Source organism: Neoarius graeffei, chromosome 22 (genome assembly GCF_027579695.1).
Source record: "Neoarius graeffei isolate fNeoGra1 chromosome 22, fNeoGra1.pri, whole genome shotgun sequence".
Lineage (NCBI taxonomy): Eukaryota > Metazoa > Chordata > Actinopteri > Siluriformes > Ariidae > Neoarius > Neoarius graeffei.
Window position 1 is genome coordinate 36,092,308 of NC_083590.1, and position 14,516 is coordinate 36,106,823.

General features: G+C 40.9%; 1 protein-coding gene across 1 annotated transcript in view; it reads right to left on the bottom strand.

Annotated features, from left to right (window-relative positions):
* Positions 1–11,903: 11,903 nt before the first annotated feature.
* The window catches only part of maneal (mannosidase endo-alpha like), a 30,504-nt gene continuing 27,891 nt past the window's right edge, over positions 11,904–14,516 (bottom strand). Inside the window, exon 4 of the mRNA XM_060904059.1 lies at positions 11,904–12,540. Coding sequence (XP_060760042.1) covers positions 11,904–12,540 — 637 coding nt within the window. The remainder of the gene's footprint in view (positions 12,541–14,516) is intronic.

Genomic DNA, 14,516 nt, shown 5'->3' on the forward strand with positions numbered 1-14,516 from the left:
ATAAAGAGAACCCAGTTCAACAAATGAGACAAAAATATTATACTTGGCCATTTATTTATTGAGGAAAATGATCCAGTATTATATATCTGTGAGTGGCAAAAGTATGTGACCCTTTGCTTTCAGTATCTGGTGTGACCCCCTTGTGCAGCAATAACTGCAGCTAAAAGTTTGCGGTAACTGTTGATCAGTCCTGTACACCAGCTTGGAGGAACTTTAGCCCATTCCTCCGTGCAGAACAGCTTCAACTTTGGGATGTAGGTGGGTTTCATCACATGAACTGCTCGCTTCAGGTCCTTCCACAACATTTCGATTGGATTAAGGTCAGGACTTTGACTTGGCCATTCCAAAACATTAACTTTATTCTTCTTTAACCATCCTTTGGTGGAACAACTTGTGTGCTTAGGGTTGTTGTCTTGCTGCATGACCCACCTTCTCTTGAGATTCAGTTCATGGACCGATGTCCTGACATTTTCCTTTAGAATTTGCTGGCATAATTCAGAATTCATTGTTCCATCAATGATGGCAAGCCGTCCTGGCCCAGATGCAGCAAAACAGGCCCAAACCATGATACTACCACCACCATGTTTCACAGATGGGACAAGGTTCTTATGCTGGAATGCAGTGTTTTCCTTTCTCCAAATATAATGCTTCTAATTTAAACCAAAAAGTTTTATTTTGGTCTCATCCGTCCACGAAACATTTTTCCAACAGCCTTCTGGCTTGTCCACGTGATCTTTAGCAAACTGCAGACAAGCAGCAATGTTCTTTTTGGAGAGCAGTGGCTTTCTCCTTGCAACCCTGCCACGCACACCATTGTTGTTCAGTGTTCTCCTGATGGTGGACTCCTGAACATTAACATTAGCCAATGTGAGAGAGGCCTTCAGTTGCTTAAAAGTTCCCTTGGGGTCCTTTGTGACCTCGCCGACTATTACACGCCTTGCTCTTGGAGTGATCTTTGTTGGTCGACCACTCCTGGGGAGGGTAACAATGGCCTTGAATTTCCTCCATTTGTACACAATCTGTCTGACTGTGGATTGGTGGAGTCCAAACTCTTTAGAGATGGTTTTGTAACCTTTTCCAGCCTGATGAGCATCAACACTGCTTTTTCTGAGGTCCTCAGAAATCTCCTTTGTTCGTGCCATGATACACTTCCGCAAACGTGTTGTGAAGATCAGACTTTGATAGATCCCTGTTCTTTGAATAAAACAGGGTGCCCACTCACACCTGATTGTCATCCCATTGATTGACTCTAATTTCACCTTCAAATTAACTGCTAATCCTAGAGGTTCACATACTTTTGCCACTCACAGATATGTAATATTGGATCATTTTCCTCAATAAATAAATGACCAAGTATAATATTTTTGTCTCATTTGTTTAACTGGGTTCTCTTTATCTACTTTTAGGACTTGGGTGAGAATCTGATGATGTTTTAGGTCATATTTATGCAGAAATATAGAAAATTCTAAAGGGTTCACAAACTTTCAAGCACCACTGTATATTTCTCTTCAGATGATGTTTCAAAGAAAACAAACTGGGTAACAACATGGGGCTTAGATTTAGTGAAGTAACAAGATCAGGCTGAGCTAGAATAATCCATCATCTCTCAGGTTGGCCTTGAGGTGAGCTCAGATTTATTCAACACTGCAAACGTAATGCAGTTTGAATCTTGCAAATAGGGCAAGATTATTTTTGTATATCAATTCAAGCTCTACAAACCTGTTTACGGTTTGGATCTGGGCCTGAAGCAACGTATGTAGAATCAGGGCGCTTTTCATAAACGCTGATGACTTTTTCGCTCATCGTCGTCCGTCCATGATTTACAAAAATCACGACTCCTCCTCCAGGATTGATCAGATTTCAATCAAACTTGTATACAGTGTTCCCCAGGTGGGTGTGTATAAAAGTTGTCAAGATGGTGGTGCCACCTGTCATATTTACAATAACAGTAGCTAGTATGAGCTACAGTTTCATTGAAGCTATTTTTCTATCTTGGTCACATGTACACTACCGTTCAAAAGTTTGGGGTCACTTTGAAATGTCCTTATTTTTGAAAGAAAAGCACTGTTCTTTTCAATGAAGATCACTTTAAACTAATCAGAAATCCACTCTATACATTGCTAATGTGCTAAATGACTATTCTAGCTGCAAATGTCTGGTTTTTGGTGCAATATCTCCATAGGTGTATAGAGGCCCATTTCCAGCAACTCTCACTCCAGTGTTCTAATGGTACAATGTGTTTGCTCATTGCCTCAGAAGGCTAATGGATGATTAGAAAACCCTTGTACAATCATGTTAGCACAGCTGGAAACAGTTTAGCTCTTTAGAGAAGCTATAAAACTGACCTTCCTTTGAGCAGATTGAGTTTCTGGAGCATCACATTTGTGGGGTCGATTAAATGCTCAAAATGGCCAGAAAAATGTCTTGACTGTATTTTCTATTCATTTTACAACTTATGGTGGGAAATAAAAGTGTGACTTTTCATGGAAAACACAAAATTGTCTGGGCGACCCCAAACTTTTGAACGGTACTGTACAGTATTTATCACAACATACTTGCATTTCATTACTACATTTAAGTGTTATTTTGGGTGTATTTATGCTTTATTTGAGGGTTTTTGTTACTGAATAATTAATTACATTCAAGAAAAAAAATACTTGATGTAAATCTCAAAGTTGTCTTCTCTCATCGAGCCAGTGACTGTACATTAAGCACAGTCATGGCGAAGCCATGGCCGAAAGGTTAGAGAAACAGCTTTGGGATGAAAAGGTCACCAGTTTGATTCCCTGGACCAGTAGGAAGGGCTGAAATGCCCTTGAGCAAGGCACATAACCTCCAACTGCTCCCCAGGCTGCTCTGGGTATGTTGTATGTCACTCTGGATAAGACCGTCTGCTAAATGCCTGTAATGTTACACTATACTGTACATACAACGATCAGCCATGGCATTTAAACCAAGAATATCATTACAGTGGCACCTGTAAATGGGTGGGATATACAGCGCCCTCCACAATTATTGGCACCCCTGGTTAAGACGTGTTAAAAGCCTTAAAATAAATTCAATTTTTATTGCAGAAGCATAATCTCACACTGAAAATTGTAGAAAAATGTAACCCTTAACTCAAGTGAATTAAAAAATAAAAAAAATCCCTGACTAAGAAATAATTATTTTTCATAAAATCACCTGTTCCACAATTATTGGCACCCATAACAATTCCTCGAAAATAAATGTAATTGAAGCATTTCTGTCATTTCTACTGTAGTTTATAAAGTTGATCAGAGTATCTAGGAACCTTTAATTAGTAATTCATCACATCCTGTTTCCCTGGGGTATAAATATGATGTGACACAGAGGCCTATTTCTCTTATCCACTCTTCAACATGGGAAAGACAAGAGAAGAGAACACACCATTCAAGTAAGGCAGATGTGTGTCGACCTTCATAAGTCAGGCAATGGCTACAAGAAAATAGCCGCTCGCCTACACCGGCCCATATCTACAGTCAGAGGAATCATCAAGAAGTTTAAAACAACTGGAACAGTGGCAAACAAGCCTGGACGAGGATGCAAGTTTATCTTGCCACCACGCACAGTGAGGAGGATGGTAAGAGAAGTAAAAAGTTCTCCAAAGCTCACTGTTAGAGAATTGCATCAAAGAGTAGCATCTTGGGGTTACAGAGTCTCCATAACAACCATCAGGCACTATCTACATGCCAACAAGCTGTTTGGGAGGCATGCACAGAAAAAGCCTTTTCTCACTTACAAGCATAAACGTAAACATCTGGAGTTCGCTAAGCGGTACTGGGACTTCAACAGGGACCGTGTGCTTTGGTCAGATGAGACCAAGATAGAGCTTTTTGGCAACAAACACTCTAATACATCACAAAAGATGAGTATGTGGAAAAGCACCTCATGCCCACTGTGAAGTATGACAGAGGGTTGTTGATGCTGTGGGCCTGTTTCTCTTCCAAAGGCCCCGGGAACCTTGTTAGGGTGCATGGCATCATGAACTCTTTGAAATACCAGGACATTTTAAATCAAAATCTGGTGGCCTCTGCCCGAAAGCTGAAGATGGATCGTCACTGGGTCTTTCAGCAAGATAATGACCCTAAACATGTGGCCAAATCTACACAAAAATGGTTCACCAGACACAAAATCAAGTTCCTCCCATGGCCATCTCAGTCCCCAGACCTCAACCCAATTGAAAGCCTGTGGGGTGAGCTGAAGAGGAGAGTGCATAGGAGAGGACTCTGGATGATTTAGAGAGATTGTGCAAAGAGGAATGGTCAAAGATCCCTCTCTCTGTATTCTCCCATCTTGTGAAATGTTATAGGAGAAGATTAAGTGCTGTCTTGTTGGTAAAAGGGGGCTGTACAAAGTATTAACATCAGGGGTGCCAATAATTGTGGCACACATGATTTCATGGAAAAGAATTATTTCTTAATGTGGGATTTTTTCCCCACTGAATAAATGCACTTGAATTAAAGGTTGGATTTTTCTTTTTTTTTTTTTTTGCATTGTTGTCCGAAATTATTAAAAAAATAATAATTTATTAGAAGCCTAAGAACATATCTTAACGAGGGGTGCCAATAATTGTGGAGGGCGCTGTATTAGGCAGCAAGAGAACAATCAGTTCTTGAAGCTGGTGTGTTGGAAGCAGGAAAAATGGGCAAGTGTAAGGATCTGAGTGACTTTTTTTTTTTTACAAGGGCCAAATTGTAATGGCGAGATGACTGGGACTGAGCATCTCCAAAATGGTACATCTTGTGGGGTGTTCCTGGTATGCAGTGGTTAGCGCCTACCGAAAGAGGTCCAAGGATCCAAAGGACAACCGGTGAACCGGCGACAGGGTCATGGGTTTTGAAGGCTCATTGATTTGCATGGGGCATGAACGCTAGCCCATATGATCCAATCCCACAGAAGAGCTACTGTAGCACAAACTGCTGAAAAAGTTAATGCAGATACCTTTCTGTTTTAGCCAGCATGAACGATTTCATGCCATTTGGCTCTTGTCAGAGTCGTTCAGATCCTTACACTTTCCCATTTTTCTTGCTTCCAGCACATCAACTGCAAGAACTGACTATTCTCTTGCTGCCTAATATATCCCACCCACTGACAGGTGCCACTGTAATGAGATAATGTTACTCACTTCACCTCTCAGTAGACATAATGTTATGGCTGATAGGTGTTCATATCACTAAAATGGGCTCAGTTTGACATCCAATTTCAGTTCATCACTGTTGAAAAAATTGTCAGAAATCACCAGTTTGCCCTCTGCTGTGACCTGCTCATGGAACACAGCATACAGTGGTGCTTGAAAGTTTGTGAACCCTTTAGAATTTTCTATATTTCTGCATAAATATGACCTAAAACAACATCAGATTTTCACACAAGTCCTAAAAGTAGATAAAGAGAACCCAGTTAAACAAATGAGACAAAAATATTATACTTGGTCATTTATTTATTGAGGAAAATGATCCAATATTATATATCTGTGAGTGGCAAAAGTATGTGAACCTTTGCTTTCAGTATCTGGTGTGACCCACTTGTGCAGCAATAACTGCAACTAAACGTTTGCGGTAACTGTTGATCAGTCCTGCACACCGGCTTGGAGGAATTTTAGCCCATTGCTCCGTACAGAACAGCTGAGTTAGGGTTAGGTCGATGTCTTGCTGCATGACCCACCTTCTCTTGAGATTCAGTTCATGGACAGATGTCCTGACATTTTCCTTTAGAATTCGCTGGTATAATTCAGAATTCATTGTTCCATCAATGATGGCAAGCCGTCCTGGCCCAGATGCAGCAAAACAGGCCCGAACCATGATACTACCACCACCATGTTTCACAGATGAGATAAGGTTCTTATGCTGGAATGCAGTGTTTTCCTTTCTCCAAACATAATGCTTCTCATTTAAACCAAAAAGTTCTATTTTGGTCTCATCCGTCCACAAAACATTTTTCCAATAGCCTTCTGGCTCATCCACATGATCTTTAGTAAACTGCAGACGAGCAGCAATGTTCTTTTTGGAGAGCAGTGGCTTTCTCCTTGCAACCCTGCCACGCACACCATTGTTGTTCAGTGTTCTCCTGATGGTGGACTCCTGAACATTAACATTAGCCAATGTGAGAGAGGCCTTCAGTTGCTTAGAAGTTACCCTGGGGTCCTTTGTGACCTCGCTGACTATTACACGCCTTGCTCTTGGACTGATCTTTGTTGGTTGACCACTCCTGAGGAGGGTAACAATGGTCTTGAATTTCCTCCATTTGTACACAATCTGTCTGACTGTGGATTGGTGGAGTCCAAACTCTTTAGAGATGGTTTTGTAACCTTTTCCAGCCTGATGAGCATCAACAACGCTTTTTCTGAGGTCCTCAGAAATCTCCTTTGTTCATGCCATGATACACTTCCACAAACATGTGCTGTGAAGATCAGACTTTGATAGATCCCCATTCTTTAAATAAAACAGGGTGCCCACTCACACCTGATTGTCATCCCATTGATTGAAAACACCTGACTCGAATTTCACCTTCAAATTAACTGCTAATCCTAGAGGTTCACATACTTTTGCCACTCACAGATATGTAATATTGGATCATTTTCCTCAATAAATAAATGACCAAGTATAATATTTTTGTCTCATTTGTTTAACTGGGTTCTCTTTATCTACTTTTGGGACTTAGGTGAAAATCTGATGATGTTTTCAGTCATATTTATGCAGAAATATAGAAAATTCTAAAGGGTTCACAAACTTTCAAGCACCACTGTAAGACCTCAGAAGATATATTTCCGGTGTCAGTGACATTGTGGCTGTTACTCTGCCTGAGTAAACTGTGATAAATCAAAGAAGGAATTTAAATTTAAAAAAATAAATCCTCGCCTAAAGTGTTTTCTGGATTAGACAGGGATAACACCATGATAGCAATGATCCCACGCATCAAGATGCCACTTTTTCATTCCACAACTCCTTGATTAGAACTGGACAAAAACATAGAAATACCACAAAATACATAGGTACTACAAAAGTTTTAGTAAGTATAGAACAATTTTTTGAACAGCATTTTTTTTTTTTTTACTTTTTACCTGAAGTCAATTATAGTAGGGTTCTATTGGACCTGGTACCAGGTCTGTAGGGTTTAAGAAATTAATCAGCATACTTTCTGGTTGCTGTGATTTGTATACTATTTAAGTCAAGAGTGTCAAATGTACGGTTCACGACACGGCCTGATAAAGCTTCCAATCCAGCCCACCAGATGAATTTTCTATTCATGTCCTAAATTAAAAGTGACTTGTAGACCACAATTGAATAGTATGATTTTAAAAAAGAGCGAGTCTCTTTTCTTCCACTAGGGGGCAAAATAGAGCAATAAACTCAGGGCCATAAACTGGAACAAAATGTACTAATAATGTGTAATTTTTCAAAAGCATGCTAAACCTTTGACGCTGTAAAAGAGATAATCGTACAAGCAGGAGATAGCAGTCTTCGCAGTTTTCCCATTGGCTCATGGATGTCACTCTGAGCTGGTGGTATCAGTTCTCCAATGTCACATAACATTCTCCTAATGTTTACGACAGTTATTCTTGTGGTACAGCAGAGCAAATTTTTTTTAGCTAACTAGCTTAAGCTGTTAAAGATCATCACAGAGGTAGTTGAATTGTTACGAAGCTCAGCAACTTCTCCCATTCAAACAGAACAGCCTCTGGTCTCCCTTCAAACACGGGCGCAGATGGGGGGGGACGGGGGGGATTCGTCCCACCCAGATTTAAATTCACCTTGTTCGGTCCCCCCCACTTATAGGGAGGAAAAAAGGTCTATGCTGTCTTTCTTTGCATAAGGCAAACCTCACGGAAAAATCAAAAGACTAATTACCATTCGGTTTATTGAGGTGCACAGCAGTACATACATAGTTGCAACTGCGCAGACTGCACAGGTTGCGAGCTTGAGCTTGGTTGCTATGGTTACCCACAACAAGTTTGACAGGCATATCGGGGACAGCTCCTCCTAGTTCAGGACCCCAACACGGCATGATGAAGGGTGCCAAAAGGCAGAAAACGATTGCATCGTTTTAAAAAAAAAAAAAAAACGACTGTAAGTAAACTGTGCCTTACTTTATCATATCACCTTGCAATTTTTTGATAGTCTGTTCAAAGTAATGTCGTAGTGAAAGTAAAATCATACGGAGTAGAGATGCCTTTCTGGTAGCCTCCTTCTTTCGGTGGCAGCCTGTAGATACAGTGCTCAGAAGGCAGTTTTAATGTTTAATCTGGCGTTCCCTGCCATAATTTCAGCGAGCATATTGTTTCATAAGGAAACTTTGCGAAGAGTTGTTGACTGACTGCCGCTCACGCAACACACAGGCATAGTTAGAAAGTCAGGATGCACTGGTTTACACTTTACACACACACACGTAGCCCAGCCTCTCGCTATGTTTAACAGTTGGAACTTAGCGGTTTTAAAACTAGTTTTGCAGTTTTGCAATTTCTGTGCGTGATGATAATGTGTAAACTTTGGATTTCCATAGGCTATGTTAAAATGTTATCATTGTCCTGCCTGCAGGTAGTTCCTGGTGATGGCAGTGAGGGAGGTGAAATAACATGTATACACACTACCGTTCAAAAGTTTGGGGTCACCCAGACAATTTTGTGTTTTCCATGAAAAGTCACACTTTTATTTACCACCATAAGTTGTAAAATGAATAGAAAATATAGTCAAGACATTTTTCTGGCCATTTTGAGCATTTAATCGACCCCACAAATGTGATGCTCCAGAAACTCAATCTGCTCAAAGGAAGGTCAGTTTTATAGCTTCTCTAAAGAGCTCAACTGTTTTCAGCTGTGCTAACATGATTGTACAAGGGTTTTCTAATCATCCATTAGCCTTCTGAGGCAATGAGCAAACACATTGTACCATTAGAACACTGGAGTGAGAGTTGCTGGAAATGGGCCTCGATACACCTATGGAGATATTGCACCAAAAACCAGACATTTGCAGCTAGAATAGTCATTTACCACATTAGCAATGTATAGAGTGGATTTCTGATTAGTTTAAAGTGATCTTCATTGAAAAGAACAGTGCTTTTCTTTCAAAAATAAGGACATTTCAAAGTGACCCCAAACTTTTGAACGGTAGTATATATATATATATATATATATATATATATATATATATATATACACAAAATGGAATCATTTGCTGACAGCTCAGTCCCCCCCAGTTCAAAAATCCTATCTGCGCCCCTGCCTTCAAAGATCCCACAGCTGATAGTTTTCTTTTAAGAACATCTCTGGTTGTAATCACACTAACTTAAGGGTTTCACAGCAACTGGAGTGAATACTTACGCAATCACAACTTGTACAATGTCTTGCAAAAGTATTCATCCCCCTTGGTGTTTGTCCTGTTTTGTTGCATTACAATCTGGAATTAAAATGGATTTTTGGAGATTTAGCACCATTTGATTTACACAACATGCCTACCGCTTTTAAGGTGCAAATTGTTGTTTTATTGTGACACAAACAATAATTAAGACGAAAAAACATAAATCTGGAGTGTGCATAGGTATTCACCCCCCAAAATTCAATATTTTGCTGCAATTACAGCTGCAAGTCTCTTGGGGTATGTTTCTATTAGCTTAGCACATCTAGCCACTGGGATTTTTGCCCATTCCTCAAGGCAAAACTGCTCCAACTCCTTCAAGTTAGATGGGTTGTGTTGGTGTGCAGCAATCTTCAAGTTATGCCACAGATTCTCAATTGGATTAAGGGCTGGGCTTTGATTAGGCCATTCCAAGACATTTAAATATTTCCCTTTAAACCACTCCAGTGTAGCTTTAGCAGTATGTTTAGGGTCATTGTCCTGCTGGAATGTGAACCTTCGTCCCAGTCTCAAACCTCTGGCCGACTCAAACAGGTTTTCCTCCAGAATCGCCCTGTATTTAGTGCCATCCATCTTTCCTTCTGTCCTGACCAGCTTTCCTGTCCCTGCAAATGAAAAACATCCCCACAGCATGATGCTGCCACCACCAGGAATGGTGTTCTCAGGGTGTTGGGTTTGCGCCACACACAGCATTTCCCATGATGGCCAAAAAGTTACATTTTAGTCTCATTTGACCAGAGAATCTTCTTCCATGTATTTGGGGAGTCTGCCACATGCTGTTGGGCAAGCTCCAAACGTGTTTTCTTAAGCAATGGCTTTTTTCTGCCCACTCTTCTATAAAGCCCCACCCACTCTGTGGAGTGTACGGCTTAAAGTGGTCCTATGGACAGATACTCCCATCTCCGCTGTGGATCTTTGCAGCTCCGTCAGTGTTATCTTTGGTGTTTTTGTTGCATCTCTGATTAATGCCCTCCTTGCCCGGTCTGTGAGTTTTGGTGGGTGGCCTTTTCTTGTCAGGTTTGTAGTGGTGCCATATTCTTTCCATTTTGCTATAATGGATTTAATGGTGCTCTGTGGGATATTCAAAGTTTGGGATATTTGTTTATAACCCAACCCTGATCTATACTTCTCCACAACTTTGTCTCTGACCTGTTTGGAGGCTCCTTGGTTTCCATGTTGCTTGCTTAGCAGTGTTGCAGAGTCAGGGCCCTTCCAGAACAGGTTGATTTATACAGACATCATGTGACAGATCATGTGACACTTTGATTGCACACAGGTGGATCTTAATCAGCTAATTATGTGACTTATGAAGTGAATCAGTTGGACCAGCTCTTATTTAGGGGTTTCATATGAAAGGGCATGAATACCTATGCACACTCCAGAGTTCTGTTTTTTTATCTTCATTTTTGTTTATATCACAATAAAGAAAAAAAAAAACAATTTTCACCTTTAAAGTGGTCGGCATGTTGTGTAAATCAGATGGTGCTAACCCTCCAAAAATCCATTTTATTTCCAGCTTGTAATGCGACAAAACAGGACAAACACCAAGGGGGATGAATACTTTTGCAAGACACTGTACATTTTTCATTTTGATGTATTAATGGTCTACTGACTTGATGTTAGACTAAGTGTAATTTGCTAAAGTGAGTGTTGATGATCGAAACCTCTTAAGAATAGCCAATCCACCTCCTGACAAGTTTTAGAGGTGGGAGGAAACCCGAGAACCCTGCAGAAACCATGAAAAGCATGTACAACTCTACACAGAGAGTAACACGAGCTCAGGATTGAACCAGGGAGCCTGGAACTGAAACACTAAGTGCACTAAGTGTTTAATGATTTATGACTGTGTGTTCAGTTTCTGACTGAAACTGCCAACTCCTTAGCACACACACACACACACACACACAGAGGAGACAGCTTGGTTTATAGTGCTGCGTCTTGGTTATGCAATAAAGTGGATGAGCTTTCAGCACTCCTTTGTGCATTGCCTTGCTGTGCTGAAACTGCTGACAGCAGCTGCAATCTTTCACGCAGCCATGCCAACTCAGACAGAATATATTGGAACTCGGCGCTATGAATAACTTCGGCATAATGGATAAATTCAATCATATTCGCACTAGATCTAGGAAACGCACAATGTCTGTAAAACCAGTATATCATTGCTAGTTATAAAATAACATTAAGCTATGATTAGATTCTGGCAGTTAAGCTGGATGTCTGTTTTAATTCTTTATTTATGAAACTGTTGAGTCATGATAAGCACATTCAGGTTACAAGGAAAGATGAGCTCACACTCTACCAGCAGAGTAAAAGACGTTTTAAATCAGAGTTCCTAATAAAGAGCCTATAAAATAACAAGGGTGTCTAACGTTAGCCCTAGTAAATCTCATAAACATTCAGACAGAGGTCAGCGGGAACAATAAACCTTGTTCATCAAACCATGCTGAAACCATACAAAACTAAACGTTAGGTTTATATTATTAGGATTTGTGCTAAACATGACAAATTTGAATTCTTCATCATGGTTTGTTGCAATCACAATAGCCACTGCTCTTTCTCCTTACTAAATTGTTCGGCCCACTTCTTGGTGAGCTCCAGGTAAAGATCAGGCTCATGGGGTTTGTAGTCCAAATACAAACGAGTAGCAGTCTTTTTCGGTACGGCTCTCTCGATCTGCGTGCCTTCGTGCCACTCATTAAACGAAGTGATGGTAATGATATCTGGCCTCACTGACAGCGCTGCCTGCAACGAGGTCTCGTAATAGCGTCCGTTGACTCGGTTCCGTGTGTTGTGGTTGTTCCACGGCCGAACAGCTGTGTCTACGTAACCCGGCCCAGCACTGGGCATGAAAAGTAGGTTGTTTCCATCACAGAAGTCTTTGATGGTCTTCCAGTTCTGATGAGATGAGCCATAAGAAAAGCCATTGGACGCAAAGTAGGTGTACATGCCGTCGAAGCCGCCTGTCAGGATGTCTTGTTTGTGACGCTCTTCGACGACAAGACCGATGAAGATCCCGTCGTAAGGGGTTCCTCGCAGGGTGTGGGAGCCTCGCTTGGTAAGTAACTCAGCCCAGGATTCAGGTGGGGTCAGGTACGAGTCATACACATAGAACAAGGGGAGGATTCGCCCTGTGCTGGATTTGAATCTGTAGAAAGCATGATGATTTCCATACCTGTGTGAAAAAAAACAAACAAAAAAGATGTAGCTTTATTAATATTATTTCCAACTTTACTGTCACTGTAAACACATTTGTATGGTCTGTTTGTTTTTCCCTAAGACGTTGAGGGTCAAATTATGAATCAGTGACCCTGTAAACGGAACGACACGCATATTAATCTTTATAATAATCATGTGATCTTCAATAGTGTCCTTATTTTGCAACAAAATTCCAAACTGAATGTTTAGTTTAAACTTGTTTCACTTTGATTAACAGTTTCCTACAGCTGAAGCTTTGCACCGTCATGTGAACCCATAGCAATGGTAATTACGCCGCCATGACAGGGGGCACGCTTATAGTGCTTCATTCAGCCAAGTTAGTCGTTATTGCTTGGTACAGGAAGGTTTTGCTGCGTTTTTGGATGTGTGAATTGTTCTGAAAGAAACAAAGACATCAGATTTTTTAATTTACCAAAAGTAATTCATCATCGGGGGGAAAACTAGAGAGATTTCTAAATGTAGATGGGAAAAATGGGAAAAACCATTCAGCGGGACTCAGTGTCAAACGGAGAGGTCAAAAACCCTACGGTGCTCACTTCATTTCCATGAAGGTAAGAATTCCAAAAAGAAAAAAAAAATTTCAGAACTGGAACAAGGTGCTCATTCTTATACAGTGACGTGAACATGAGCAACACAGTGGCTCTGCAGAGCCTAAACTTCACCGAGACTTAAAAAATGCATTTACATTTGGGGATCCTTCGGAGGACATTGTGCGTGTGCTTGGGAGCCAGTCATTATGGAAAACACCTGATGCTGATTTGAGCGTAATCAGCACATGCATATAAGGACGCTGTTTTCACAGACACTTTGTAAATTATTCTGTCAGGTATGTGGCGGTAGACGGGTTGAGGTGCAGGAAGAGTGTTTATTAGCAGGCGTGATATTTACAAAAACGAAGCAAACGGAAAAAAAACCCAGAAAGCAGAATCATAAAACAGAGTATTTAACCAGAGTCATACATGTGACTAGAAACAAATGTGACAGTGATAATGCTTCGCAAAGCCTCTGTGAAAACAGTGTCCTTATACGCGTGCTGATTGTGCTCAAATCAGCATCAGGTGTTTCCCATAACAACTGGGTCACAAGAACGAGCGAGACTGCTCGAGCGTGCGAAGGTGTGACAGTCAAGTGTTCACCTGCTGTGTGACCACAACTTTTAGCTCGCCTGCATATCACCATGCAGCGTCACCAAAACACCTCATTTTCATCTATAATCCATTGCAAAGCATCGTGAGCTGGAGTGTGACCGTAGCTTAACTGCTGATATTGATTACCCTCGCTCTGTGTTCAGATTTCTTTTACGGCAGACAGATGATGTACACAGAGGGGTGCCCAGAGACTGGCTGGAATATCTGGTGTCTAGGAATTCAACACTCAGATTATATAAACGCAATTTCTTTTTGTAAAATGACGAGATGAATACTGTAATTTTCCATACCCTCTGTATGTGACCTTCATCAGAAAGCTGGACTCATCCTACAAAGGCAAGGTTGCTCAAGACACTAATATTTCATCACTTTAAACAAAATTTCTCAATGTAGGCTTATAGCAGTATTCTGTCTCCAAAGGCGTCTTCCTGTGATATGAATGATGTATCAAAGATACACGATCCCTCTCATTTTAAAGACAGACTGATGAGCTATAAAAATATCTTCTGCAGATTTGTTAGCTCGCTCAAGAGAGCTATGTCAAAGAAATAGAGCAGTTCCCACCTAACCATTCACACCTATGAGCAATATAGGGTAACCAGTTAACCTAACCACATGTCTTTGGGCAGTGGAGGAAACTAGAGCATGCAGAGGAAACCCATACAGAACAGAACATGGAAACTCCACACAGAAAGGCCCTCATCAGCCATGAAGTTAGAACCTGGAACCTTCTTGCTGTGAGGCGACAGTGCTAACCACCACGTCCCCCAATAAAAATATGATC